This window comes from Parasteatoda tepidariorum, chromosome X2 (assembly GCF_043381705.1).
Source record: "Parasteatoda tepidariorum isolate YZ-2023 chromosome X2, CAS_Ptep_4.0, whole genome shotgun sequence".
Taxonomy (NCBI): Eukaryota; Metazoa; Arthropoda; class Arachnida; order Araneae; family Theridiidae; genus Parasteatoda; species Parasteatoda tepidariorum.
The window spans coordinates 26,630,827-26,658,032 of NC_092215.1; the positions used below are offsets into that span (position 1 = coordinate 26,630,827).

The 27,206-nt window shown below is 28.4% G+C and overlaps 1 protein-coding gene across 2 annotated transcripts in view; it reads left to right on the plus strand.

Annotated features, from left to right (window-relative positions):
* LOC107455117 (DNA ligase 1) overlaps positions 1-13,326 on the plus strand; it is a 340,752-nt gene extending 327,426 nt beyond the window's left edge. For both annotated transcript variants that reach the window (XM_071188263.1, XM_071188264.1), the window contains exons 9-10: positions 1,913-2,108; positions 10,135-13,326. In XM_071188263.1, coding sequence (XP_071044364.1) covers positions 1,913-2,088 — 176 coding nt within the window. In that variant the 3' untranslated portion in view covers positions 2,089-2,108; positions 10,135-13,326. The remainder of the gene's footprint in view (positions 1-1,912; positions 2,109-10,134) is intronic.
* The last annotated feature ends 13,880 nt before the right edge of the window (positions 13,327-27,206 follow it).

The window sequence follows — 27,206 nt, forward strand, 5'->3', positions numbered from 1 at the left end:
TTTTTTTTTAAATAATGCTAAATCAGCAACATCTGCAGTTTTAAAACAGTAGCAGTTAAAAAAAAATTAAGAAATGCATTTATAAAGTATTGTATTCATTATTGACATATTTTGTTAGTTTTGAACTTCTTCCTAAATTTGAAAAAATCAAAAGATATGTTTTAATATAATTCTATAGAACCTTATATTTTATAGTAAGAACACGTATCTTTATTAGTCAGTGTCAGAATCTTATTGTGGTCTATTTTATGTAATGTAAATAATATATTTTGAAATAAACTTCTTGTAGGAAGTGTGAATCAGGTTTAATTTTCAATATTGCGCTATGTCGTGATACAGAAAGAGTCTCCTGCTTTTTTATTTTCTAAGGTTGGCAGGTCTGTGTTCTGCGATGTATGTCATTATTTTAAGCATTTATGGCAGCCTATTAATATATTATTACTGTAGACATTTTCGCTAATGGTACCTTATGAAATAATTTAGCTTTAACAAACTTAATTATTATGTAAGGTTTATGCATGTTTTTCAAGTATCAGTTAAAGAAAGTAGTAGACATTAATAAACATGAAAAACGGTGTAGAGCTCTTATTTTAGAAAAGAATGATGTTTTGTATGTTAAAAAAGTAGAGTTATTTTTTTTTAATTAAGGATGATGTTATGTAGATCTATGACAAACCTCACAGTTTTGAGCATTTATGATGACCTATTGATGATGTATATACAAGCAATGTACTAAAAAGAATTTATTATTTAATGAGCAGAATGCTGTTGTTTAATGAGCAGAATTATAATAACACTTTTCTTGTACCCATCTTACATTTTATGAGGGAAAAATAAAGACACTCTGACCTTTAATTTATAAGAGCTTTTCTTGGAAAAATCAGGGAAATTTGAAACCTAGTTTGAGTGGCCACCTGGAAAATGATGGTTGAAAAATTGCCCTTATACGTAATGGTAGCTTAAATTCAACCGATACAACATTTTGTTTTCTTCTTCAAGCTGTAGGTGGTTAAAGGCTTGTAATATACATTAGACCATTGGAGAAAAACCCAATAACTTGGATTATGTGTGTCGTTACTTGAAGTAAGGAATACAAGAGCAATGCAAGCAAATAAAGATTTATTGAAATATAAGTTGAAAATTATTTATTGTATACTCACAATGTCCTACAAACAATGTACATGAAGCACACAGTGCTATTTAAGCAAATGAAAAGGAAATCTTCACTGTCCTTTCAAGTAATTACTCAATTATTATAAAGAATATTCCCTTTTTGGAAAATCATTGCCCAAATGATGCAACATCTGTAGCTTATCTAAGAGGAAGCAAAAATGGGACTTTTTTGGACATTTAACAACAGCATGATGTAGGGGTTAATTCTGATTTCTAAACAAAAAATTATATTACCAAGAAGTGACATAACCAATGCACCCCATATTTAATAACATTGAACTATCGTCTGCCCCTCCCTTTTTATCATTGGCCGCATTCTAATCTTTCATGAATTTTGGGACACCCTTTAAAATGCAGTGAGTTATACTTTATACTGTTAACAAAGATAAAAGTTATTTTATGATAACTGATTCTGTTTATTGGGACAGGATGACTCTGGTGTTAATGGTAACGAGCTGTTTGTCAAGGCCTGGGATTTAATCTTCTATAGAACTTGAAGCTCGCCAGCTTCAAGCTGTCTGGGGAGCCAAACTAGCCTGGGAAGTAAAGGTAATTAGTGCCCAATCCCACAATCTGACGACATTGGCACAATTATGATATTTGTCATGAAATTTTGGAACCTTAACATCCGTGATGCTCTTGACTTACACCGCACTCTTGCAGGAATGTTTTACTCTACCAATTAAAATGTAGTTTAGTAAATGACTTTAAAATAATGACAGATTTTTTTTGTTTTCAGATAAAGAAAGAATGACTGAAGAAGAAAGAGTTAAGTATGAACTCACAAATCCTGCAGAACTCCAATCTTATCCTGGAAGAATAGAGACAGAAGGAGGGAGAAAAATGTATATAAATGAAGTGGTAAAACTGATCTTCGACGGCGTACCTGTGGAAAAAATCGCCTCTATTAAGTGAAAATTTTAACTGCAACGCAGGTAACTCTTTTTAATATCATTTGTTACATAATCAATATTGTTATATGTTATAAAATTATTCACGTTACAAAACTTGCATATTTTGACAACTTTTTTACTTTGTGCTTTTAATAAATAGAAAAGTAGCATATAAATGCTGAGTTCACGTAACTACGTAACAGTTACATTTTTAAACTGAAGTATAATTTCAGTTTTGCATGTTTTTTAATTTACAGAGATCAGTATCTCTTTTAAACCATATGAGAAAACTATGAAGAAGAGTTTCTAGGTTACATTGTTAAAATAAAAATAGAAAAAAAAATGAACACCCTGAACAACCTTTTGATCAGACTTATTCTCAATGACTCGAAGGCTTAACTTTAAATATATTATTTGAATTGTGCCGTCAATATTTAAGCTACGACACAAAAATCTTTTTCTGAATAAAAATTTTTTTGTTGTTGACAGATTTAGATTTTTTGCCTTCAAAATGAGGGAGTCTGGAAAATTAAGTTCCAATAGTTTATGCTCAATATTAATCTCTTTTTTTGCTTGCTTCCTTATATCTGTGGAACTAAATGAGGTAAATAAAAATTTTTTTTGTACACAATTATATCCTAAGATAATTTCATCTGAAAAAGTAATTTTTATAATTATTATTTCAAAATATTTAATTTACTAATAGCTGAAAGATTTTTTAATTCAAAGACGTGCAATTTGTTTTATCAATCTATTTAATTTTAAATGACAAAATCCAAAATTTAAAAAGTATTATTCAAATAGTTTGAAATAAACATTAAGGGGCCCAAATTTTCAACTGCCTAAACTAGTGAGCCAACTTGCACTGTTTTACAGAAAAAACTGTTTTAGTAGTAGCAAAGATTATATTATAATGTGCATAGCTGCTAACTGTTCTGATTAAATCACATTTGTTTAAATTTTTTAGCCTTGTTCTAAACATACGATTTTAGGTCAAAATGTTCTGTTTTTCTTGGCATTCTATTATCTCTCCTGATACTGATTTTCTTTCAACCTAGGGCAGATCTAAAAACTAGAAACAGTGCATGTGATTTTTCCATGAATTTGGCAGAATTTCGCATATCTCAAGACCATTGATTTGCAGATTTCCACGAATCAAAACCTATGATCTGACTAATTATAATCCGACTAAATTTTGAAACTCTTGCTAAATCCCGTTATTGAGATGTTTACATACTTATGATGCTTCCTCCAATTAGGTGCTCCTGGTTTGGCGAATTTTATTTTGAATCTTCGGAACTGCTCTGGAATCTGCTCATAACAATTCTTGTTCTCATGATTTCAATATCAAGCATTGGTTTTCGTACATACTTGATTTAAAAGTTACATGTTGCAAGTCGTATTCACGCAATTTAAAAATCGTGCACCGCGATTCCTATTCCCGTGATTTAGAAATCCGATATCGTGATTCTTGTAAGAAGTTTTTTCTTGAATTAGTCACTTTAAAGGTGTGATATTCATTGTGAACCTATCTTTGTTTTTATCAAATAGGCAGGTATGAATGTGTGATTCATAGTTTAGAAAATTTAATTTAATGCTATTTTTCCACCAGTACATATGAATAAATCTGAACGAAAAAGCTACCTAGCGTCTGCATTCTCATAGTAGGAATTTTGAAAATGTTGGCAGAATTAATGAAAAGCTAATGAGTCTACCACTCTTTTAAGTAGATTGCTGAAAGAGGAGCAGTTGGCATCCCTGCTAAACTATTGAGATTATATTTTCTAGATTGTGACTGCTGTTCACATTTTGAGGGATAAATTACCAAATCTGTCAAAAGAAGGCATATTCATACAGAAAAAGCCATTTTTTTTAATGATTTTGTAATTTATATTTTCATCTGCCCAATTTAATTGGCATAATTAAGGTTATGCCATCCTACCATTAAGATTGAGTCCTAGTATGTAAAAATTTAACCATTAGATCTAAATTATACGAATTTGCTTTTTTGTGTGCATTTATGCAGAATCTAGCGACAAAGCAAAAATATAACTAATCAATCACTGTTATACCATATTAAATCTAATTTTTTTAAAAAATAAAATGGTGATAAAGTAGATAAATGAAATACATTAAATAAAAAATAATTTGAGCTGCCACTTCAAAAATTCATTTTTCTACTTGAAAGTATGCTTTAAAAATGTTTGTTTTGTTTTTCTTACTTCAGGTGTTAATATTAAATGTTTTGTGAAAGGCTGGATATTTATATTAATGTGCTACATTGTAAAAAAGAGGTTTCGTAAAAATAATGTAAAATTTTTTTATTACAGTTATCGCCACTTTACTGATAAACAGATAATTGGATAATCCACTTATATGAATGAATAAAATCTAGTGGAACCAAATTATTTTATATGTAACAAATGTTAAATACCTTAGCGAGAATCATTAACTATGGTTGCTAGTCCACGCTTAATTGCGTTAAGTAGATGGAAAAAAATTCAATGTTTCATTAGCTAGAATGGTATTTCTTTTTTTTTAGTTAAGAAGAGGACACAATACATTGTCAGTTTAATAAGAATTTCTTATCCATTTTAGCTCCTAACCAGTGTTGTTTTTTTAAAGAGTTAGTTATAGTAAAGGAGCAGGGAGGACTACGTGTCTTTGACACATTTCACCATTTTAGTATTTAGAATGTGAAAAAGTGAGGAGTTGAAAAATGTTCAGTTGAATGTGCGTGAAAACAGTATTTCTTCAGAAGGAATTAAATAGCATTATTGTGTGCACATTATACATTTCATAGCAATTGATTTATTTATTTAAACTTCATTTATGTTTTAGGATATTAACACTAGCAACTTTAATTATAATTCAATACAATTTCAAAGTAAATTTTTAAAAAGAAACATAGCATTTAAGATGAACTAATGCCCTTCTAATTGAGTACTTTTGGCTAGTACCCATGGTATTCCTTTCCCGGGGCTGACCAAACCCGCAATGGAGTTGAACTGTACCAGGGTTCCCACGGTTCTTAAAAGTCCCTAAAAACTGCTTAATTTTTATTTTGTAAAATTAGGGCCCTTAAAAGTACTCAATTTTGGTACAAGGTTCTTAAAAGTGCTTAATTTTTCAATATCACTATAGTTGATAGAAAATTTTTTTTCAGTTCAATGTTTTAAAATAAAAAGTTGTTCTTTTATCACCTAGAATTAGACCATACACCGAGAGTAAAGCATTTTAGAGAGACAAGACTGGGAGAGGGCTACAGGCAAGGAGAAGAAAGCATGTCCTTTTATTAATATATTGGTTCTTTCATTAATGTATTCTGCCTCGAATGGTTATCTTTGAGAAGAGTAACATTCTAAAAGAAAAGAATAGAGTGTGGACAAGGGGGATACTGCGGATGGAAGAGATAGTGCTTTTTTGGAGGGGGGGGAGCAGTTCTGAGGCACTTAAATAGGTGATCCACACTGACCTTCAAAATTGACAGAATTCAAGAAATTAAGCTCTACTGGTAATACATCTGCTAATAGGAATAAAGTAAAACCCTACGAAAAGAAGTATCAGGAAATTTTTTTGAACTAGAATCCGTAACAAAAACTAGTTCTCAAAAACCTTGGAAGAATGAAATAAATTTATATAATACTTCAGTGTGTAATAAGTAACTGCAAATTTATAAAAAGCAGCAGCATTTTTTATAATTCATGATTGTACTAAAAATTAAACAGATATGTAATAAACAGGGTTTGAAAAATCCCATCCCACCTAGGTTTTACATCAAAAACCTGAGATTTATTGGGTTTTAGAATTTTTTCAAAAATATTTAAAATTTTTATTCCTGAGTACTAAATAATGCATGATTTGCTCCTAACAGGAAAGTTAAATTTTTGGTAACTATTTATAACTTGTTTTGCTGTAGTTTTTTTTTTTTAAAGTTTTAGATTGTTACGCTAATGTTTTTATTTCTTAAAGATAAGCAAATTGTTAAATAAAAATTTAAATCTACTCAGAAGATCCCAAACTTTTTGTTATTAATGTCTATTGGAATAAAATTCAAACTTAGATTTTAATAATCATTTTTCTCAGTTAACATTGCAACTTAATATACTGTTTTTTTTTTTTTTTTTTTTTTTTTTTTTTTTTTTTTTTTTTTTTTTTTAATTTCTATTCAACTTTTGGTTGTTTTAAACTTAGTAAATGCTTTCCGTCAGATTGTTTAGTAATATTATGTAATTTTTTTTTTTTTTTTTGATTTCTAATGGCAGACAGCGACAAACTCTTAACAAGAAGAATAAACATAGATAAGAGAAAAAAGTCAATAACTCATTAGCAGATGCCTAGCACTTCAATATCTGTTCACCTCGGAGTCTCCGTGTACAGCCGAACATTCCATCAAGTGTTTCCTATCCATTACTTCGAATCGCATGCCAAAATTAGTAGATATTTTAGCCGTCAAAGACGTTACCAGGGTGCACCACGGGGAGGTATATCTACTATCGCACCCCATACTATGTAAAGTTAATTCCTAATATCAGTTTTAGCTGGAAATAATTGTAAAGTAAATATAACACATTTGCTGTTGAGGAATTATTTTAAAAAGGTTAAGTTACATATTGTTTTCAATATGTTTTTCATGAAATTTTTCAATAGATTTTTTCGAAACTATTAATTCAGGATAAAAATAAAATATCAAATCATAATAATAGTAGAGAATAATATTAAGAATGATAGAGGATGAAAAAAAAATATTACAAGTAAATATCTATAAATGATGAAATTTTTTTTATTAATATTTCTTAATTAAGTAACCTTACCAATTTTCCGACCATAGGAATGCGTTGATACCTATGGAAAATCATTTTATACCCTTTTATTTATATGTTTCACCGAGAACTAATAAAAAACATATTGGTTTGAAAATTATAAATCTTAAACATAATTGTATTTTCATTCTATAAAAATGTTATTAAAATATTTATTGCAGTGAATTTAAAAAAATATATATTAAGTTAAGCCTTATGAAAAAAAAGTGGAATGATGAAAAAATGATTTAAGGTGCTTAAATATTAGTACGACCCATTTTTACATGAAATAGGATTTAATTTAACATGACATAGTTAAGAAAACTACTTTCATGCATAACACTAATTTAACTTCTTAGTATTAATTTTTTCAATATATACCCTTATAAAGAAACATTTTGTTAATAGAGAAAAAGGCTTTTTTGGCGCAACTGAATATTTACCAAGATTGGCCTACAACTGAATATGTGATGCATGTCTAGTAGCAAAATATAAAAACTTGTAATAATTTTTTCAATATTTTTCCCAAATATCTTTATTTTCTCTTTTTTGTAATGCATGAAAAAAATTGCACATTTTAATTTCTGCACCTAATTTACAATTCATTTTCAATAAAATGATTAAAAAGGGAATACAGATAAGTTTTATAGATCTCGTTAACCTTAACAATCTGAAAATGTTTTTAAAAAACCCGACTCGGGTTTGCAAAACTTGTCTGGTTTTGGCGAGCCTTGTTAATTAAAATAATTTTATCAGTACTTCATTATAATAAAATTGTTTTTTATTATTTTTTTATAATTGATTTTTTTAAGAAAGTTAAATAATTAGCACTATCAGTGGTGGTATATATTTATTTGATGATAAACAATCATACTATTTTTAAAATCCTTAATTTTTAAAAAAAAGTTCTTAATTTTTTTAAAAAAGTCCTTAATTTTTTTAAAAAAGTCCTTAATTTTTTTAAAAAAGTCCGCAAAAGTACTTAATTTTTGCTTTGTTAAAAGAGAGGGAATCTTGTGTACAGAAATATAGTTTTAATGCTTCAATATGTTATTTTAAACCCAACTCAGAAGACAAAGAACTAAACCAAGGTTAAATATATAGTAATTTCCAGCTTTTGGTCAGACCTTCTTGAATGTAACTAGCCTCTATTTATTCGCATTGCATAGGGAAACTATTAAATTAGTTTAATTTATTTTTGCTTCTTTTTTAATATTTAACATTTTAATATGAAACACATGTTACATATTGAAAAATATGTAACATTCTTTTTTAATATATAACAAGATTCATAACATTCAAGAATGAAACTTCTACAAGTTGCTCACCTGTGATGCCACAACCTTTTGGTCAACTGATTGATGAGTGATAGATTTAATTTTTTTTCAAAAATGTGTGCCTGTTTTGTAAAGTGTTACATGCAAGTTAAAATTATGCTTTCCCAAATAGTAGGAAGGCTTTTTTATTGAAGTAAACCATAAGATTAACTAACAGCACTTATAATGCAAAACTCTGCATTTATCACATTCCCTCAAAATAGATGCAATTGAATCAAATTTAAAAAGAAAAAGCGCATGACGGTTTCATACTTTACTAGGAATTTAACATAACTTAATACAGTAGAGAACCAATTATCCGGGATGCTCGGGACCATCGCTATCCCGCTGAATTTCCTGGTTTTCTGGATCGACCAAAAAGTGTCGTTAATCGATGTTTTATTGAACCCAAATGACAAGGAACGGTAAAATGAAAGGAAAACGTATTAATCTAAATAAAAACAACACTTGAAAATTATCGAACTAAAACGATAGTTAAAAAAGACACTAACATAAATATTAAAACCCGGAACAAGGCAAGATCAATAAGATTAACGGAATTAAAAAGAAAAAACTAATGGTACAATTTTGAATAAAAGGAATTAATTTATTGAGTACAAAATTTATTGTGAAAAGAAAAGAAAAAAAAGCTCAAACGTAGTGAAATCAGAAAAGGAAAACTGCAATCTGCTTCATAAAATAATCTTATGTTTAAATTAATAAACAATTCTCCTTTTATTTATTTTTTGTATAAAAACATGATTTTTAAAGAAAGCAGATGTGATTCCACATCAAGAAAAACTTGCAAATGATACCACACTTTTAAAGAATCAGAATTTATTCAAAAGAAAAATATGGTTTTGTTGATCAGTGTCAAATGGATAAATAATTTTCTTTTTCATTTCTCTTTCATCTTCTGTTCACTGATGTGCATGTGCAATGCATTTTCCCCACCTCTTTGTAAATCAAAGAGAAAACAAAATCAGCATGCCTCTCCTTTGAGTTCGATTGACGGCAGCTTATCAGAAAAACAATTCTTTCTGACCTACAGGAGAAAATAAAACATTCCTCCCTTCCTTGCCCCCTCTCGATCTAAAGATCTTCAAGGTCACAGAAGAAATGACGTTTCTCTGGGCAAACGGGGAAAAAAATTCCATCCTTCCCCACATTTTCCTCTACTTAACTTCAAGGATGAGTCAAATTTCTGCTTTTTTTCATAATCGTTTCATCATTATAATACTTGCATCTAGTATATGTTTGTTTGCAATTGGCGACCATGTTTCGAAATGATATTTATTTTGCATTTTTATTTAATTGTTAAAGTTTTTCTTTTCACAATGCTGAGTTTTATTTCACTTTCAGAATTCTACTGCGTCAAACGCAACTGCTTTAGCTAATGACAATTCTTGTCTGTATTTTTGTCTAATTATTAGTAGCTGATTTCATCAAAAATAATATCAACCGAGAAATATTGAAAAAAGAAAGTTAAAAAAGTGTGTGGATGGGGAGAACGATGTTGTTGGCAACAGTTTATTTTTTTTATTAGAAATGCAAAAACACAAAAGGTTTAGGAACTCTGGGGAATATCGTGTGAGGGCAAGCATGGCTGCAACAGATGTTTCCACTCAAAATGTTTAAAAGCAGTTGGTTAGGATTAAAAGGGAACAATGACCAAATGCTAAGGAATAAAATGTTTTCTTTCAAATTCTATTGACAATATATGTAATGTTTTAATAAACTTGGTGTAAACGCTTAATATTGGTGATACATAGCTTTTTGATAATGCTTTGCAAATTATTCATTGAAATAAAAATCTTTTGTTCTATGCTTGTTACATTGGACTTTTGTAATAACTCTTTTTTTCTACTCTGAGAATGATGCTTATTATTAAATTAAGGCAGATGTATGCTCACATATACTTCTATTTATGTGTCTAATGTTTCTTTTTAGCTTTGCAAGTTCCTGTACAAGGATAAGTTTTTTATAAACTCAGTCAACTCCTTGATTTGTTTGGTGGATGTGATAAATGTTTGGTGTGGTTGAAAAAAATGTTGAACCTATAAAGTGCAATGTTATATATATAAGATAGTTTCTCTGTTTCAGAAAATTGTATTATTTTCATGTTGTACTGAAAAACATGAGTTCATTGTAAAACTAATAAGTTATTTAGGCCATTATCATTGAATGTTCTTTCATTTTTGTGCATTAGAACATTTTTTTGCTTGTTTAATTTTATATGAAGTCATTCCATACAAAAAAGTTGTTTTATTTTGTTACAATGTGTTTACTTTAGTTGTGTTGTTTTTTATTGCGTTAGGTTATATATTTTTTTTATTTGCACTATTTTCATGTGTAGTGCTACAATTTTATGATCTGAGCATACAGAGTACTACATATCATTTTTTTCCTATCATATACTCAAAGAATTCTTTGACTTGGAATTAACAGAAAGGCATTTCTGGTGGTTATTTTATCTATTAGAAGTAATTAAAGCCACTTTTAATTTCATTCAACAAATAAACTGGTTTTTAAGGCTCCAATTTCAACTTTACTAATATTGATTTCAATCAAGATTTGCCAAAGTTTTATATTGTTTCTGTGTCATACTTAAATATTTATTAGTGATGCTTCATATGTTGGTTCTAAAAATTCATTTGTTAATTCTAAAAATATGTACTTTGCTAGTTGATGGATATATTTCTTCAAAAGATTTGTTTATGAATGAAATTTTATTTTTTACATTGGTCAAAAGAAATTTTTTCCTAATTCCTGCTTTTGTATTGTATTATTGGAAAGACCCCTGCTACAATGCAGTAATTAAACATTGTTTCAAAATAAAATGTTAATATTTTATTATTATTATCATTCTGCTTATAAATAATTTGTGATTTTTAAAAATTTGTGAATTATTGATTCTCATTTTTACTGTTTTACTCCTCATTCTTCATTGTAACTTGAAGAACTACAACATAGATTCTATTTACACAGTTTTTTCTATGGTGAAAAATTTTAGTATTTAATCTGAATATTTGGAATAATATTTAAAACAAGAAACTGATTATTTAGAATAAGATTTTTATAACTTCTGTTGTTTCTCCCCATTATTTTATTTGGTTGTAATTTTGTTTTATTGTTTAATATTTTTGTTGAATAAGATGTTAAAAATGCAGAATACAGATATCAGTTAGTGATTGCTATCAAAATCAATTTACAAAAATTAGTGTTTACTTTGCAAAAAGAATTTAGCTCATAAATAAAAATGATGGGTCAAGTTAAAGCTTAATGTCTCAAGCACATATTTTTAAAGTTCTTATTTAATAAAAATTTAAGTGAAAAAAAGATTCGGAAAAGATTGTAGAATAATTATTTTAAATATTTTTGTTATTAATATAATTTTTTTAATAAAGTGCAACAATTGTATTGTTTTAAAAATGAATTTTTCCTAAATAAACGAAAATTGTTGCAAAATTTAGTTTGTTGGTAATTAGTAATAACTTAATTCAGAAATAAGGATTAAAAATAAAAACTTAAATAAAAGGAAAAATTTTCAAACATAAGTTTTCATATTGATGGAATAGGAGGAGTGAGTTTAATGTGTTGGCTGACTCCCATGTTTTACCAAATGACTTCTGATTTGACAATTGCAGGGATGCTCAATGTAACTTTCAAATCCATTGTTTGATAAAAGAAATCTTATTATTTTGGTTAATTTTTATTCAAACATAAATTGTATTGGATATGAAATAGCATCTGCCATTTTGATTGTCTTATATTGAAGGAAGTGAAAGCTATAGTTTTTGATTGTGTACAATTCTCAAAAAATGTTTTTTCTTGCATAAAAGTAGAAAAACGAGTTATTAAGGAAGTTATAACTTCTTTTATGTCAACTGAAATTATGTCTTTTAAAAATAAATATTTAAAGTTTTTGATGCTTACTTTTTAATTGCTATAAATGATAATTTATTGAAAATAAATAGAATTAATTGATATTACTTTAAGAATATGATTTGTTTAAATAGTAATTTTAAACAATATTTTTAAATGGCACTTATTACTCTGAATATTTTTCCTGCGGTCTTTGAGTTTGTATAAGTTTACAGTTGTTTTGTTTTATAACACAGTTTGTAACATATTTTTTCTCAACTTTGCATACAAAATATTAATAGAATTACAAAACATTAGTTATTTTAAATATAATAACTAATTTTGTATCAGCTGTGTCCCTTACTCAACTTGGTAGTTTCTGTGCATATAATGATCGAAAAGTGTCTAATTAAGTTAGGGTTGCCCTTTATATTAATTTAAACTTGTGTAAAAAAAATTTAAATTTAAAATTGTATTTTAAGTTCTTAAATATTTATTGTCTGCCAGTGACGTGAGAATTTTTTCTATCTAGAAAATTTATAGCTTCTGTTTTTATTTTAAAATACTAAGTTTAAGTAATGCTTTAAACCCAATTTGCGGTTTATAATTATTTTAAACTGGGTTACAACTGTTTTATCAGGACTGATACTTCTAAACACATGAAGAATATGTGTAAAAGTAAACTTGTTTTTTCTTTTTCCTGGTCTTTGTTTTAAGAATGCTTTTTGAGTTGCTTTCTGTGACAGTTTTCATAAAGTTCTCTCAAAAAGCAAAGAAATATTAAAGTAGAGTTTATGTTGCTGTCACTTTTCCCATGCTTTGAGTTACGTGTTCAAATAAAATTCACAATTAAATCAATCATCAATGAAAAAATAACGCTACTAAAGGCAAACATCATGGATTAAAATATTCCTTACAATTAAAATGTTAAATAGAGGGAAAGTTTTGTATGTATCAGTGTATTATCATTGTATTGTGTATTTGTTAAAGAATATTTTGTATAATAATCTAGCTTAAGACAAATTCTAATCAAGTTTTTATATAAAATTGCTATAAGCATCATTAGAAATTTTAAGTATAACACAAGATCAGCTTTTGTAAATTCATTGAAAAACTCGTGTAACAAAAAACACTGGAAGCTCGTTAAATTTGTAGCATTTTGTATTTTAACTTCTGAACAATTTTTAAAAAATAATATGTATTCTCTCATACTCTCATTTGTTACTCAATTTGGTGAAATGTTATAAATGTAATTAAGTAATAAAATTTTAAGCGTTATTAAGGATGCATTTTATTTAACTTTAGTTTCATTTGGATGGGATGAGTTGTTTTTTAGGGAAATGTATACTGTCTAATACCTTTTTGTCACAAACAATTTTTTCTTAATAAAATATAAAAAGTTCAGCACAAATTATGAATTTTAATTTAATTGTGTAAGATTACAAAAAATTGTGATAATTGTGTGTGCATTTAAATTAATTTGATAAAATATTTAGGAATTTTTTTAAATGGCATCTTAAAATATTCGTTAGTTTTTTTTTAAATACAAAAAAAAAAAAAAAAATAGCAAATGTATATCCACAATTTTTTGTTTATGGCTTAGTATTAGCAGTGGTTAGCAAATGGGCAAAAATGTGTGTGCATTGCTTTTAATCTTCTAAGTATTTAGCGTACAGGCAAGTTAGCATGACATTTTTATGTCAATTTACCTGTTTTTAACTGAACAAGATTAAAGGAAACTTGTTTTTTTATGAAATTAAAGAATAGTTTTAAGTGTGGAAAAATAAAAAAAACCTAATGCTCAATGGGTTAAAAAGAATGTGCTACACATTCATTCTAGTACTATATTGCTTTGATTAATTCTTTTGGGGACATTTACCGCAAGGTTAATTATGGTATCCTACAATCCCACTTGTAGAATTCTTAAAATTTGTTATTTTTTGCTATTAACTCCTTCTCTGTTGGTGTCGCTTCTCATATGTTTGGCGCTTTTGTGACCGTATGATCAGTGTCGCATGCCATGTGACGAGAAAAATTGCATAATTGAAACTGAATTCGTCGCTACTTACACATCTCTTCAAATACCGCAATTATTTTTGTATTTCTGAACATTGCTAAGAGATGGCACAACTAGTCCACTTTCTTTACAATTTTTACAGTGAGATTTCTCATCTTGAATGGAAATCAAAATCATTTTGTACTTTCTGTAATTTTGCTTTTATTAGTGTCACCGTTGCATGTCAAAATAGTTATGATGTATAGCAGTGTTCCCCTGCCCCCGGTCCGTGGATCAAATGGTACCGGGCCGCCCATTTCATTGAAACTGAACTTATACCCCAAATTAAAAATATCTGTGTTCCATTAAAATTTTATTTGTTTAAAAAAAGGGGCCCTCGAAGGTAGTGACATAAATTTTTGTAATGTATCATTGTCTCCAATTACCCCCAGATGGAACCGTCTCATTGCAAAGAAAAAAGCTTAGGGCTCTCATTGATTTAACGTTCTAGTAAGTTGAAATGCTAAATCACTTTATATTTATTTTTTGGTGCAACTGTATTTTGTTTGGAAGGCATGTTTAATTACAATTAAATTAAAATTAATAAATCGAAATGATCTAAATTATAAACAATCAAAAGCAATCATGTTAATAAATATGTTATCTCAATGTATTTTTAAGATAAAACTTGGGTGCATTGCATGGAAAACAGAAGATCAGTGGATGGGACATCACATATTTCCCCACCAATAGGTCAAGCAAAAAACTGCTTGTTGCCAAAAATATTTTGCATTTTCGAATTTAGGATACAGCATATATTAATTTTTAGCGATAAAAAAAAATGCTTTTGTTGGGTCGGAAATTCAAGAAGAAAAAAGAATCCGACAGTGAAAGGATTAAACATGTTCAGAACATGCTAGACAAGTAAAAAGTTTATAAGTTTAGAAATGAGGGTATAAGCCTAGGAGCTTCAGATAATCAACTGTGAATTTCAGGAAAGTTTGGAAATTTAATATTAATTGTAGAGCTAAGTTGAAGATAAGCATTATTTTTTTTAATGGACTTCAAATTTTTTACCACTCCAAAATCACTCTAATGCTGTCATTTAGTGCATTCACTCTCTGAGATCTCTGAAATTTAATGAAATAGCAAATTAAGTCAATGCATAATTAGTTATGATTAAAACAAGATCTTTCCCTAGGAAATCTTAATTTATTTTAAGTGTCACTTAGTACCTTCTATACTGAGCTCTACAATAATGAGTTTTTTTTTCTGTTGGTATTTTTTTCTTTGACATTATTAATGAACTTAGGACACTTTTACCTTTATATTTTTACAAAAAAAATTAGTTATTCAAATTTAATATCTTTATAATTATTTAAATTTTATAAAGGATTTAAAGAAATAAGTAAAGTAGAGCATGTAAATTTAAAAGAGGTATAAATATATAATATTTAAAATTAACATAAAATGATAAAATTGTCAATAAAAATGTTTTTTTTTTTTTTTTTTGTTTTATTGAGAATAAAATTTTTTCAATGAACATGTTTTTTTTAAAAAAAAAATTAATTAACAATAAAAATTTTCTAATCGAAACATAATTGAATATTATTTTGAAATTTTAAAAAAAAGCACCTTAAGAATGAAAATATTTAAAAAATTTTTAAACAATAAAATATTAATTTGATCCTAAGTTGAGTAATGAAGAATAAAAACTTGGTTTATTTCCATATTTAAACCTTTTACTATTTTTTTCTTCTTTGACAACTCAGTTACTCTTGGTAGATATGGTTTTGTTAATAATGTCGGTCTTTTTTATTTATTTCTTGGAACTTCTTTCCACACTTGTTTTCAACTCCAAACAATTTAAATTGCATAAATCCTGTTTTTCTTTTTTTAACAAAGTATCATTTCTAGTTATTTCTGTTCAACTAACCATCATGTTATGATGCAAACTTAGCCTACTAACCATCATGCTATGCAAACTTAAGTTAGTGATGATATTTTTGAAGTTTTTTTAAAATTGAATATACACTTTTTAGTGACTGTTTCATTATCAATTTAGAGTGAATTGTGATACACTTGTCACACTTGATAAAAATATCACAATAGAAACATCAATGTCAAGTAACATCAATGTCCTCCCTTTTAAAAGATCCAATAATAATTTTACCATGAGATGAAGCTGGTGATTTATTAAAAAATATCCAGTTGAAAGAATTTTTCATTACATTTTTATTCCATTGTTATACACAATTTATGGCAACATATAATTTCAGATTGGTGCTATATTTGTTCACAGATACAAGGTACACTTCGTTGTAAAGTGTGTACCAAATTGTTAAATCACATGTCATAATAACTAATGTATGAATAAAAAACAAAATTTAAACCATCAAAAATACGTTATTTTTTTAGTTTTTCTTAATAAATATTTCATGGAGTTAACTAGAAGCAAAACGCATCATTTTTTAAATGAGCCTTAACGAAAAGAAACACTCCTCCATCACGAATAGAGTCAGTTCCATAAAATTTAATGAATACATAAACATCTATATATTTAGTATAAATAAATGTTTCAAAACTGTAAATTAATGGTTTAAGACAGCACTCATTTTGCAATGAGCAATATTTTAAAGCTCATGTTTAAAAAGTTAAGAAACATTGTAAATACTTCTTTCAAATTATATAGAAAGAGAAGAACATTTTAAATTTTTTTTTCAGTAGCTATGATAGCTATGTCTTATTTGATATTGAAACTATCGCATCAAACTGTTATTATAAATGGTTGACACTTTGCTAAAATCATACAATTAAGATTCTTTGATTTTGTTGTAGTAATTTAAACATGTTAAAAGATTATGAATCATACTTTTAATATCTTAAGGGGAACAACCTTACCTGTTTTCTAATAAAGAAATAATGGTAGTACAAGTGTTAGTACAAGCATTCCTATATTAATGAATTATTATGATGAAACAAGATAGTTATAACTATTTACTATTGTATAGTAGGGTGGTTATAATTAAAGTGACCCTATTCAGACTCATCTAGAAACTCATTTTACTTATTGCATATTTCCGAAACTTGGTATATTAATTATATGGAAACGATTTCTGCAATAAAAAGGGGTTCAAATTTTGATCACCAGATGGTATTTTTCAAAAAATTCCTTATACAAATTAGTCAAACTTTTAAAGAGACTTGCAGGTAGAGTCAGAAAATTATTCTGCTTGCCTGTGTCATCCCTAATCATGCTTTTACACACGAAAGATCTCGCTTTACTGGCAAAATTGTCTCATCAGAACAGTAGCAATAGTTTAGCTGCTCAGAGTGAATATCGTAGTATAGAAGGATTGCGAAAAGGCCCATGTCGAAGAATGGGTTGAAGATGATTACGAAATTTGATGAGACTGATGAAGACTCGGTTGTGCTGCCAGGAAGAGGGCTAAAATCCATGCATTCGTATATGATCTACGTGGTGCAAATGCTGCAACCCTCAAGGCCACCTAACGCTCTGAATTTCCTTGCAAATTCTTTTCGAGAATGGAAGTTGATGACGCATTGCCTGGACAAATTCTATGGTCAGATGAAGCGCACTTTTCTGCAGATGGAGCTGTGAATACTCAAAACTGCCGCGTATGGAGCGTTTCACCTCCTAATTCTGGGCACCAACAACCATTGCATTCTGATGATTACGTGACTGCATGGTGTGAGCTTACTGCTGAATTTATCCTCGGGCTGTTTTTCTTTGAAACTCTCACTCCTCAAGGTTCTAAAGTCCCGCAGTGGACTGATCGTTAAGACACGGTTCCCAGCAGATCACCGAAGTCAATCATCACTGTCTACGGTCAGTGTGCGGGTGGGTGACCACTTGGATCAGTCTGCGTAGGGACCGAGGGTGTGCGGTATTGGTCCTCGTTAAACTGTGCTACCGTAAAGTGCTCGACTTCGCGCGCAGGTCGTCGGGCTACCGAAGCGGGGGTGCCATCCCCTCCGCAGAGGATCAAAATTGTGATGGCATGTCTTCGGATCATCCTCCGGGATGTTTCCCAGACCGTCGCCAATAGCCCATTGTGCAGCTCTAGTGCGACGCAAATTAACAACAACAACAAGGTTCTAAAACTTGTTCTGTCACGAGTGCACACAAGAGTGAACTTTTTTGACAGCAGGTCATTCTTACTTTACTGTAACGGCGATGTTTGCAGTTTCTCTTCATGCAGGATGGAGAAGCTTCACACATTGGGCGCCAAGTCAAAGAACTGCTTTGTGCTGACTTTGGCGAGGATCGTGTACTATTCCGAGTATTTCTGGATGCCTGGCCTCTAAGTTCACCGGACTTATATCTATGTAGTTTCTAGTTGTGAGGATTCCTGAAAGACCATGTTTATGGGGAAGGAATTCATTGTTTACCTGAGTTGAAAGCCAGCATTATACGCAATTCTGCTGAAATCCCTCGAAAGTTGCTTCGCTCTACCAATGAACATGCTGTTATGCGCTTTCAACAGGTAATTGATGTCAATGGAGCACACGTTGAGCACATTCTGTAATTGAATAAATTTTAATGATTCTGACAGATTTTTTGTTCTCTTTTAGGTACCACAATTCCCCTGGTGACACAAATTTGAGCAATTGTTTACCGCAGAAATTGTTTTTCCATAGTTCATAAAGTATATATCAAGTTTCATAAAATTCAATTAGTAGAGAGTGTTCTAGAAGGATCTGAGCAGGGTTACTTTAATTATAAACACCCTGTATTTAGTGTTTATATTTTTCAAAAATTTTTTATAGAGTGGTAGGTAACAGAGAGAAATACTCTTTTGGAATTATCACGTATATGCTTTCACTTTTTTCATATAGTATATGTAAGTTTTTCATGTATTAATATTTGTTTGTGGTAAGACGGTACTGGGTTAACATAGAAATAGGACAGTTATGAATCTAGAATATAGCTGAAATAATCGGAGAGTAAGAAATTCGAAATTTGGGTTTCTATGCTTAAACAATGAATTCGTTATTACACATTTGGTTTTTGAAAACTTTATATTTTTTCATATGAAAATTTTATAAACTAATATTTATAGATTGATTTTAAGCATAGTGGACAATTTATCGCTCGAGATCTGACATGAAAACAAAAACATAAAGTTGAGAGCTTGATTAATGATATATAATCTTAAAAGTTCGCTTTATTTCAAGCTTATTCCATGAAATTTATTAAAAGACTATTTTTAAGAAAAATTTAGACATTTTATTATGTTTTAAAATGCTCCATCTCTGTAGTTCTATATACTTTGATTAAGTAAGGAAATAAGCGGAAATATTAGTAAGCAAATTATAATAATTCCGCTGGTTTCCTCTATAGATTAAGTAAAGAAATAAGCGGAATAATACATTTAGAGGTAACAAACATTTATAAACATAGTGTCGTTTTAGGAAGTAAACTATTTTTTACACAAACATCACTTGCAATTCTATATGTCATTACAGTGTTCTACACAGACAATTTTTTGACACATAGCTTATGATGTAATTACATTTATAAAATCTAAAAAAAATTTAAAAGAAACACGCAATACAGCGGCAAGAAAAACAAAATATATACAAATAAATATTCGGAACAAAATTCAATCAGAAATTTTTAAATATAAAATATTTTATATCATCAAAATTTGTACAAAATTTATAAAAAATGAAAATTATGTAACGAGAATAATTTCAAGTAAAATATATAGTATAATGTCCCTCATTATGATAAGCTTTTTAGGGCAATGTTCTCAAATATGTATGTTGTTTCAATATGTAAAAATAAAAAAGCCCATATTTTTAAAACTTCACAGTCGTGTTTTAAATAGAACAGTATATATTTAAAGTAAATTAATTAGATTAATATTTTATTGAAACCATATTTTATTCATGGTAAAATCTTCGAAGCAGGAATGTTGAAAAATATATTCCTTACTTAATATATTCTCATTCTTAAAAGTATTTTGTTACTTTTACTGCATCTATTTACTTTTTTCACAAAATAATTATGTTTGAAAACTAAACGAATATTTCCATTCTTTTTAATATTAATGTTAGAAACATGATTACTAAATTTTTTAAAATCTTCTTTAATTAATTCCCTTTTGCTATAGAATCCTCAATGAGAGAAAAATTAAAAGTACAACTTAACTGAGTACAACTGTAGTTGTTTTATTAAATTTTTTTTTTAACCATGTGTTTAATTTTTGTTCAATACATAGTTAGCTTTTTAACCGTTTTCCTAACATACATAATTTTTGTTTAAGTATTTGGAAAATGATTGTATCAGTTACATTTTGTAAAATTGGAACAAACATCGGTAAGTTAAGTTTCGGGTAGGAGCGGCAAACCGGTACAAATCTGTCCATTTTTTTAATCATATAATTTTTGGTGCCCTAACAAGTTCTTGATGAAAGAATAGAGGAGACATTGTTGTTTCGTTTCATTCAGAAATCTGTATTGAAAAACACTGCATTTTTCTATCGCAAAAAAAAAATCTTTTTTTCAAAATAAGTAGTTTATCATTTGGGTCGTCAGTTAATGTACAAAGAAAATATTACAGTTGAAAACTTTCTTCCTATTTTTTTTCTTAAATTGAGAAATCTGAATCATATTTTATTAGCATTAGCATTTAATATCTTTTTCTGGAGGTCTCCATATATCATATCTACTTTAAGATCATGAAATCATGCAAAAATATTTATTTTAAATTTCAGTTCATACGTTATGTTTATAATTGACAGGACATTAACGAAAATTCTATTTTAAAAAACTTAAAAAGTTGTCCCGGTTTACAGTATTAGCAGTATAAAAAACGAAAATGTCAGGATATGATTCAGTTTAACAACAAGTTTCTAGTTTTTTCTAATTCGTTTTACTAACTATTTTACCAGTAATTTTTATTTAAAAAAAAATTCTTTATTATTTTACAGGGTTTAATTGAAACAAAAATTAATAAAATGTAAACAATATTTAATGGTTTTGATTGCAATTATTTTACATTCTTTTTGCAAGTGGCCAAAATACTTTTGAATGTTACTGAATATACATATATTTATATGTATAAAAATAAATCTGTGATAAACCATTTTATCGATTAGCATATTCAATGAAAAATATCTTTTACCATACGACTTTTGAAATTGTAGGGGATATGAAGGGCTTAAGGGGAATATAATGATAAGCTACGTTGTCCCAATATTCAAAAGAGCGTTTTTCGATGAAAATAACCACGATTTCTACGTAAAGAACTCTATTCTGTTTTCTTTTTATCTAAGGGGAATTACGGTAACTTATGAAATACCTATCTGGAAATAGTACCTAGAGGCAGTTTGCTTTCGGAAAAGTGTAACTTATTATATTTCACCAAGCCCTTCAATTTAAAACCTTTGTTATTCAAACAAAAAACTATTTTACCCCTAATGGTCGAAGTGATATCTTGAGGGTTTATTTTTTAAACTCTAAATTTTAAAATAAATTTTTATCTTATTCCTATTTTAGAAATCCTTTATGTTTTAAGAACTTAAGATACCTAAAAATGGTAAACTAAACATGCTTCGATTTTTATCTCTTACAGTTATACCGTTACAATAAAACAAAGAATCACGAGCGTTAGGAATTAATTGATATTCGTTTAAGGAATTAAAACAGCTCAATGAGTGTTAGGGATTAATTGATATTGGTTTAAGAAATTAATAAAGTTTAAGCCAGGAAATTTTTAATTTAATATTACAAAAAAAAAGGATTGTAATACAGTTTTCAAAGTCGTAAAAGACGTTGTGACTTTTCAAAAGCTTTTTACAAACAATTCAATAACTCTGGTATAAAATAAGAAACTATACTAGCTAGTGGGAACTTTAATCCCTGTTGTCTTCTTATTTTAGTTACACATCACTTTCAAGTCACATAATATCACACTTACACATATATATGTATAATAACATCTATTATAAATTTTAAAGTAAAGATAATACAATATACACAGCTATACACATATATGAATAATATTTAGCTAAAGTATCACCACGTGTTAAAATAAAGCTGTATAAAATTTGTGTCAAGCATACAGGTAGAAATAATATTATCTTTTTCGAACTTATATTTTTATTATTGGTATGTACATATGAAAATAAGCTTATAATAACTTGATATAGTTTGTTTAAAGAAATGACAGTAATGTTTAAATTAAATAAAATTTCGCTAACTTAACTGCATGTAATCGAATGATTAACAGTTCTTTTTACTACAGCAACACTTGAAAAATGTTTGGTTTTTAGCAAGTTTATAAAATTTTAGGTCTTTAGCAAGTTTATAAAAATTTTGGTTCTTTGTAAGTCTATAAAAATAAAAAAGAAATTTTATAGAAATAGTACTATCTTTGTACAAAAATATCATTTATATGGTTTAAAGAAATTTTTTTACAAAATTTGTATAATATTGCAAAACATCAGAAATTTGGTAGCTTTTCTATTCTTATAAAAATATATTTTTTTCCCTTATAGAATTTAGAAATATTTCTTCTTACATGAGGTGATCTCTAAACACTGCCCTTATTATATTATAATTTATAAAATTATTGCTTGAACTGAAACAATATTTTTTTTACAAAGCTATGGTCACAATCGAATATTTAGAAGAAAAAAAATCCAGAAAAAGATTTAGGCTTAAGGAGTTAAATTTAAGCTAATAAATACTAGCCTTGCAATTTAAGTCTGTTGTTAAGGATGATTCTCCTGTTCTTCTTAATTGTTCTAGAAATTAATTCGATAGCCTTTCAATTTTATCCAGCTAATTAAAGGATATAAGTAATTTTAATTTTAACTATGCAGGCGATCTTGAAAATTTTTCATCAGTTTTAATAACGTTTAACTTTTTTCTTTTTAATCATTCATGTACCTTAAAAAATAGGTTCTGATGATTTAATTTCCGACGATGATCTTAAATGTATTGAGGGCACTGGTTAGAGAACACTCTTTTAAAAAAGTGAATATGATAAAATAATTTGAGACCAGGTATATTAGAAACAAACTTTTATGAAATAAATATTTTTCCTTAATGTTTGTTTTTTCAAGAGAAGTAAACATTTGAATTTCAGGCTGTTTTAGCCGAGTTTGCGAAAGTAGTATAAAAAGCAGCACAATTTCCATAAGCTTTGGTGCTGCTGATTTTTTTATTTGTAATTGGATATTAATAGTGTTTCGTAATGACCACTCTTTAAATATATTTTTAAATTCCATGTAAGAAATTAAATAATAATAGTATGAATTCCATGTAAGAAATAGAATTAAAAAAGAACGATGCACATTGAATGTTAGAATTTTATATTTTAATAAGAAGAAACAAAGTGTATCCAAGACCTGACCAATCAATATTTAGATAAATAAGAGCAAAGCATGGATTAGAATAATCTCTAACCACACTGCAAAAAATTCAGGATCAAAATATGGTAAAAAGTACCGGCACTTAGAGTGCCGGTACTCTTCTCTGTAATTTCATTTTTCTCTTCTCTAATTATCTTCTCTCTGTTATTTCATTTTTCTTAATTTCATTTCTCTCTTCATTTTTGCCGGCACATGAACAATTCTGATCTGAACAATTAATGATATACCGAAATTTTTTTCAGTAATAATTACCGTAAAATCACTGAATTACTCTAATTAGATAAGTATTACAGTAAAAATTATGGTATAATATTTTACGGTAAAAATAGGTTTTACGGATGATGCACCCAAAGTACTTTATACCGTAATTTGATCCGGAATTTTCTTACAGTTTATTTGTGGAAGAAGCTGAAAGGTGGTTTCTAACGAAAAATGAACGAATTTCAACTTCACTAGACAAATTATTCTTTGATGATTTTTAATCATCCATTGCTTTTATTGTCTTCCATAGCGATTGGTACAAGTTTGAAAACGTTTTTCCTTTTTTTAGATTAATAGTTTTCTCAGTTATATATATATATATATTTTGCAAATATTCCAAAAATATATTATGGAAGTCAATACGGAATGCATTTTATAGTTATTTCAAGTGATACTGTAGTAAATAAAACTTTTAATACCACAGGGTTAACTAAGAGTTTTGAATTATTTGGATCAAGATGAATTGAAATAAATGTAAAAGTTACTGCAATTTGAAAATAATAGCTTGTCTTAACTTGAATAAAAATATTAGTTTTAATGGATTGATATTAAATTCTTATATCTGCTCACATAAGCGAACGCGAATGCATACGAAATAAGTTTCCGAAGTATTTAATATAAAACATACGAAAGAAAATATGATGGAATGGAGAAACAATACAGATGCGCCGAAAATTTCTGCAACACTAATATTGAAATTTTTTCAATATTTTGCAGAAATATATTAATTTTTTTCCCATAAAATTATAATGCTTATTTTTAGACTAAAAAGTCACTATTTTTGTAAAAATGAGACTCGATATATGCAATTGAATTTGCCGAAAATATTTATTGATCATTTATTGGTGATGTTTTTAAGATGATAGTTTTCTCTTTTTTATTGTTCAAAACTTCTAGAGTTTTATTGAATAAAAATGTTTTATAAACCTCTATTTTTTTCATACAAAAGGTTACATATGCATTAAAATTTTGTAAAAATTTGAACTGCCATATTATATTTTGATATTATGGTAGCTAAATGTAACGACAATATGCATTTATTATTTCTTTTATTTTTTCAATGTAAAATTATTTCTGAATATATTAAATGCGTTAGTTTAAAAAATAAAAATAGTTAAATTTGCTATTATAACAGCAATTTTTTCAATAGCAATAGAAAAAAATTGTGATGTTTTATTTATTCGTATTTATTGCCCTCTAATCCTTCTAACTTTTTAGAAAATGCATAATTATTTTTAGAAATGTTAAAAATTGAACATGTACTTAATAAAATATGCATTTTAATTTATCTAAGAAATTGTATTTGTTCATATTTTCGGCACAAAATAAAGCAGCATGATGTCTCGATATTAATAGATATTTTAAAATTTTTTTTTGAATATTACTTTAGATAAACAGGGTGTTCCGTAACTATCACTCCTGATATATATTTTTGAAATTCTTGTTAAAAATAAACAAAAATACTGTGCTCATTGGAAGTTGTTAATTCATACTTTGGTGATAAAAATGCTCTCAAAATTTGAGTAATCATTATTGAAGAAGGCGGGTGTACCAAAGTTTCTAAATCTGTTTGATAGCTGTAAAAAACAAAGAGGAGCTTAAAGATAAATTTTAGAAACATCTTCAGGTTTCAACTGGTAATCGAACAAGTTTTGATCTTTTAGGTTCTACCTTTCTCATTAATGATTTCTCAAATGTCTGAAAAAATGTTTTCTTGGGTAACGGTTTAATTTGCAACCCACAATGTGTAGATGTTTGTTCTTTAATTCTGATAGAAGTTCTAAAATTTTATACCGTCTGTTTCAAAAATGGCTGATGATTTTGAAAATCAATAAAAAAAGAACGGAAGGCCACAAAATCGTATGGTTTAGGGGATTACGAAATTTTATTCTGCTATATTACATATTTAGTTAATTTTCTCTCCAATAGGTGGCGGTGCAAGCATGTGAGTGCAGCCAGAAAAATTTAATTCCTGACATTCTCAATCGGTAATTCGTCAAGCAAACACTTATCGCTTGTGAAAGATTTTTATGATTTACCCTTTAAAATGGTGAATATTCATCGTTTAGGGGTATCACCGCCTGGAACACAGCTGTGTACACTATTCTCCGTCCCGCAGTGGATTGATTGTTAAGACACGGTTCCCAGCAGATCACCGAAGTCAAGCATCACTGGCTGCGGCCAGTGTGCGGGTGGGTGACCACTTGGATCAGTCTGCGTGGGGATCGAGGGTGTGCGGTATTGGTCCTCGTTAAACTGTTCTACCGTAAAGTGCTCGAATTCGCGTGCAGGTAGTCGGGCTGCCGAAGCAGGGGGAGCCATCCCCTCAGCAGAGGATCAAAATTGTGATGGCATGTCTTCGGATCATCCTCAGGGATGTTTCCCAGACCGTCGCCAATCGCCCATTGTGCAGCTTTAGTGTGACGTAAAATGAACTGCAGCAACAACAACATTATTCTGCAGCGCCACCTGTTAGCGGAAGTTAAACCAATTGTGCAATTCGGTGGAATGAAATTCTTTAATTTCTCAAGCTCAGCAAATCATAAATTTTTTTTCGCGTTCCGTTTTTTTTAAATTGATTTTCAAAATCCATCTGTCATTTTTTGGGACACTTGATACTAATAAAAAGGCAATACTTATGGAGCATCGTGCAATGTTTCAAATGTTGCTTTTTCTTGATGTATAAGCCCTCAATGAAAATTAAAATTTTGCCCTGTTTAAATTTTTCAATTTCTAAAAATGGTTAATGGAGGTAACCCGTTGTTTTACTGGATTGTCTCGGATGCTTCAGTATATTTATAATATTTCTAACTATAATAGTCACGTATGAAAACCGCGAAAGTTTTTCAGAACTGCAATCCAATTTTTTACTTACAAAACTAACTTTGACTCAAAAGTTTACTGGAAAAATTATTTATCGTGTATTTTATTCGGCATGAGTATCATAAATTTAAATTCTTATGAAAATTTAGAAGACCTTTAAAAATAAAAGTAAGAAATAAAACCTATTAGTAAAACAAGCAATGATTTAAAAATAAAAATTAAAAGTGTTTTATTGATTTATTCGTATTTTACAATTATTTATGAAATTTAGGCAGGTCCCTGAGTTAGACCTAATATTTTAAAAAAGGTGTTTTGTAATCACTACCTTTAATATGCATTATTAAAATCCTTAAAAAAATGAATACGCATAAGGGATCGCAAATGAATATTTAAGCGAGGAAAAATTAAAGCGATGTCAAAACCTACCAAATCATTATTGAGGTAAGAAAGCTTACAAACATCAAAATCAGTTAGATTGCTGGATGAAACTAATAATTTTCTTCACCTTATCTCAGTTTCTTCTGTCAACCTAATAGGTTTTGATGTTTCTATACTAGTTTTGTTGTTAATAATTCGCCAGGTTTTGATATCGCTATCCTTTCCTAATTATTAATTTGCGGCCCTGAATATACTTTACTTAGAGTAGAAACACATTACTTACTAAGAGTTTT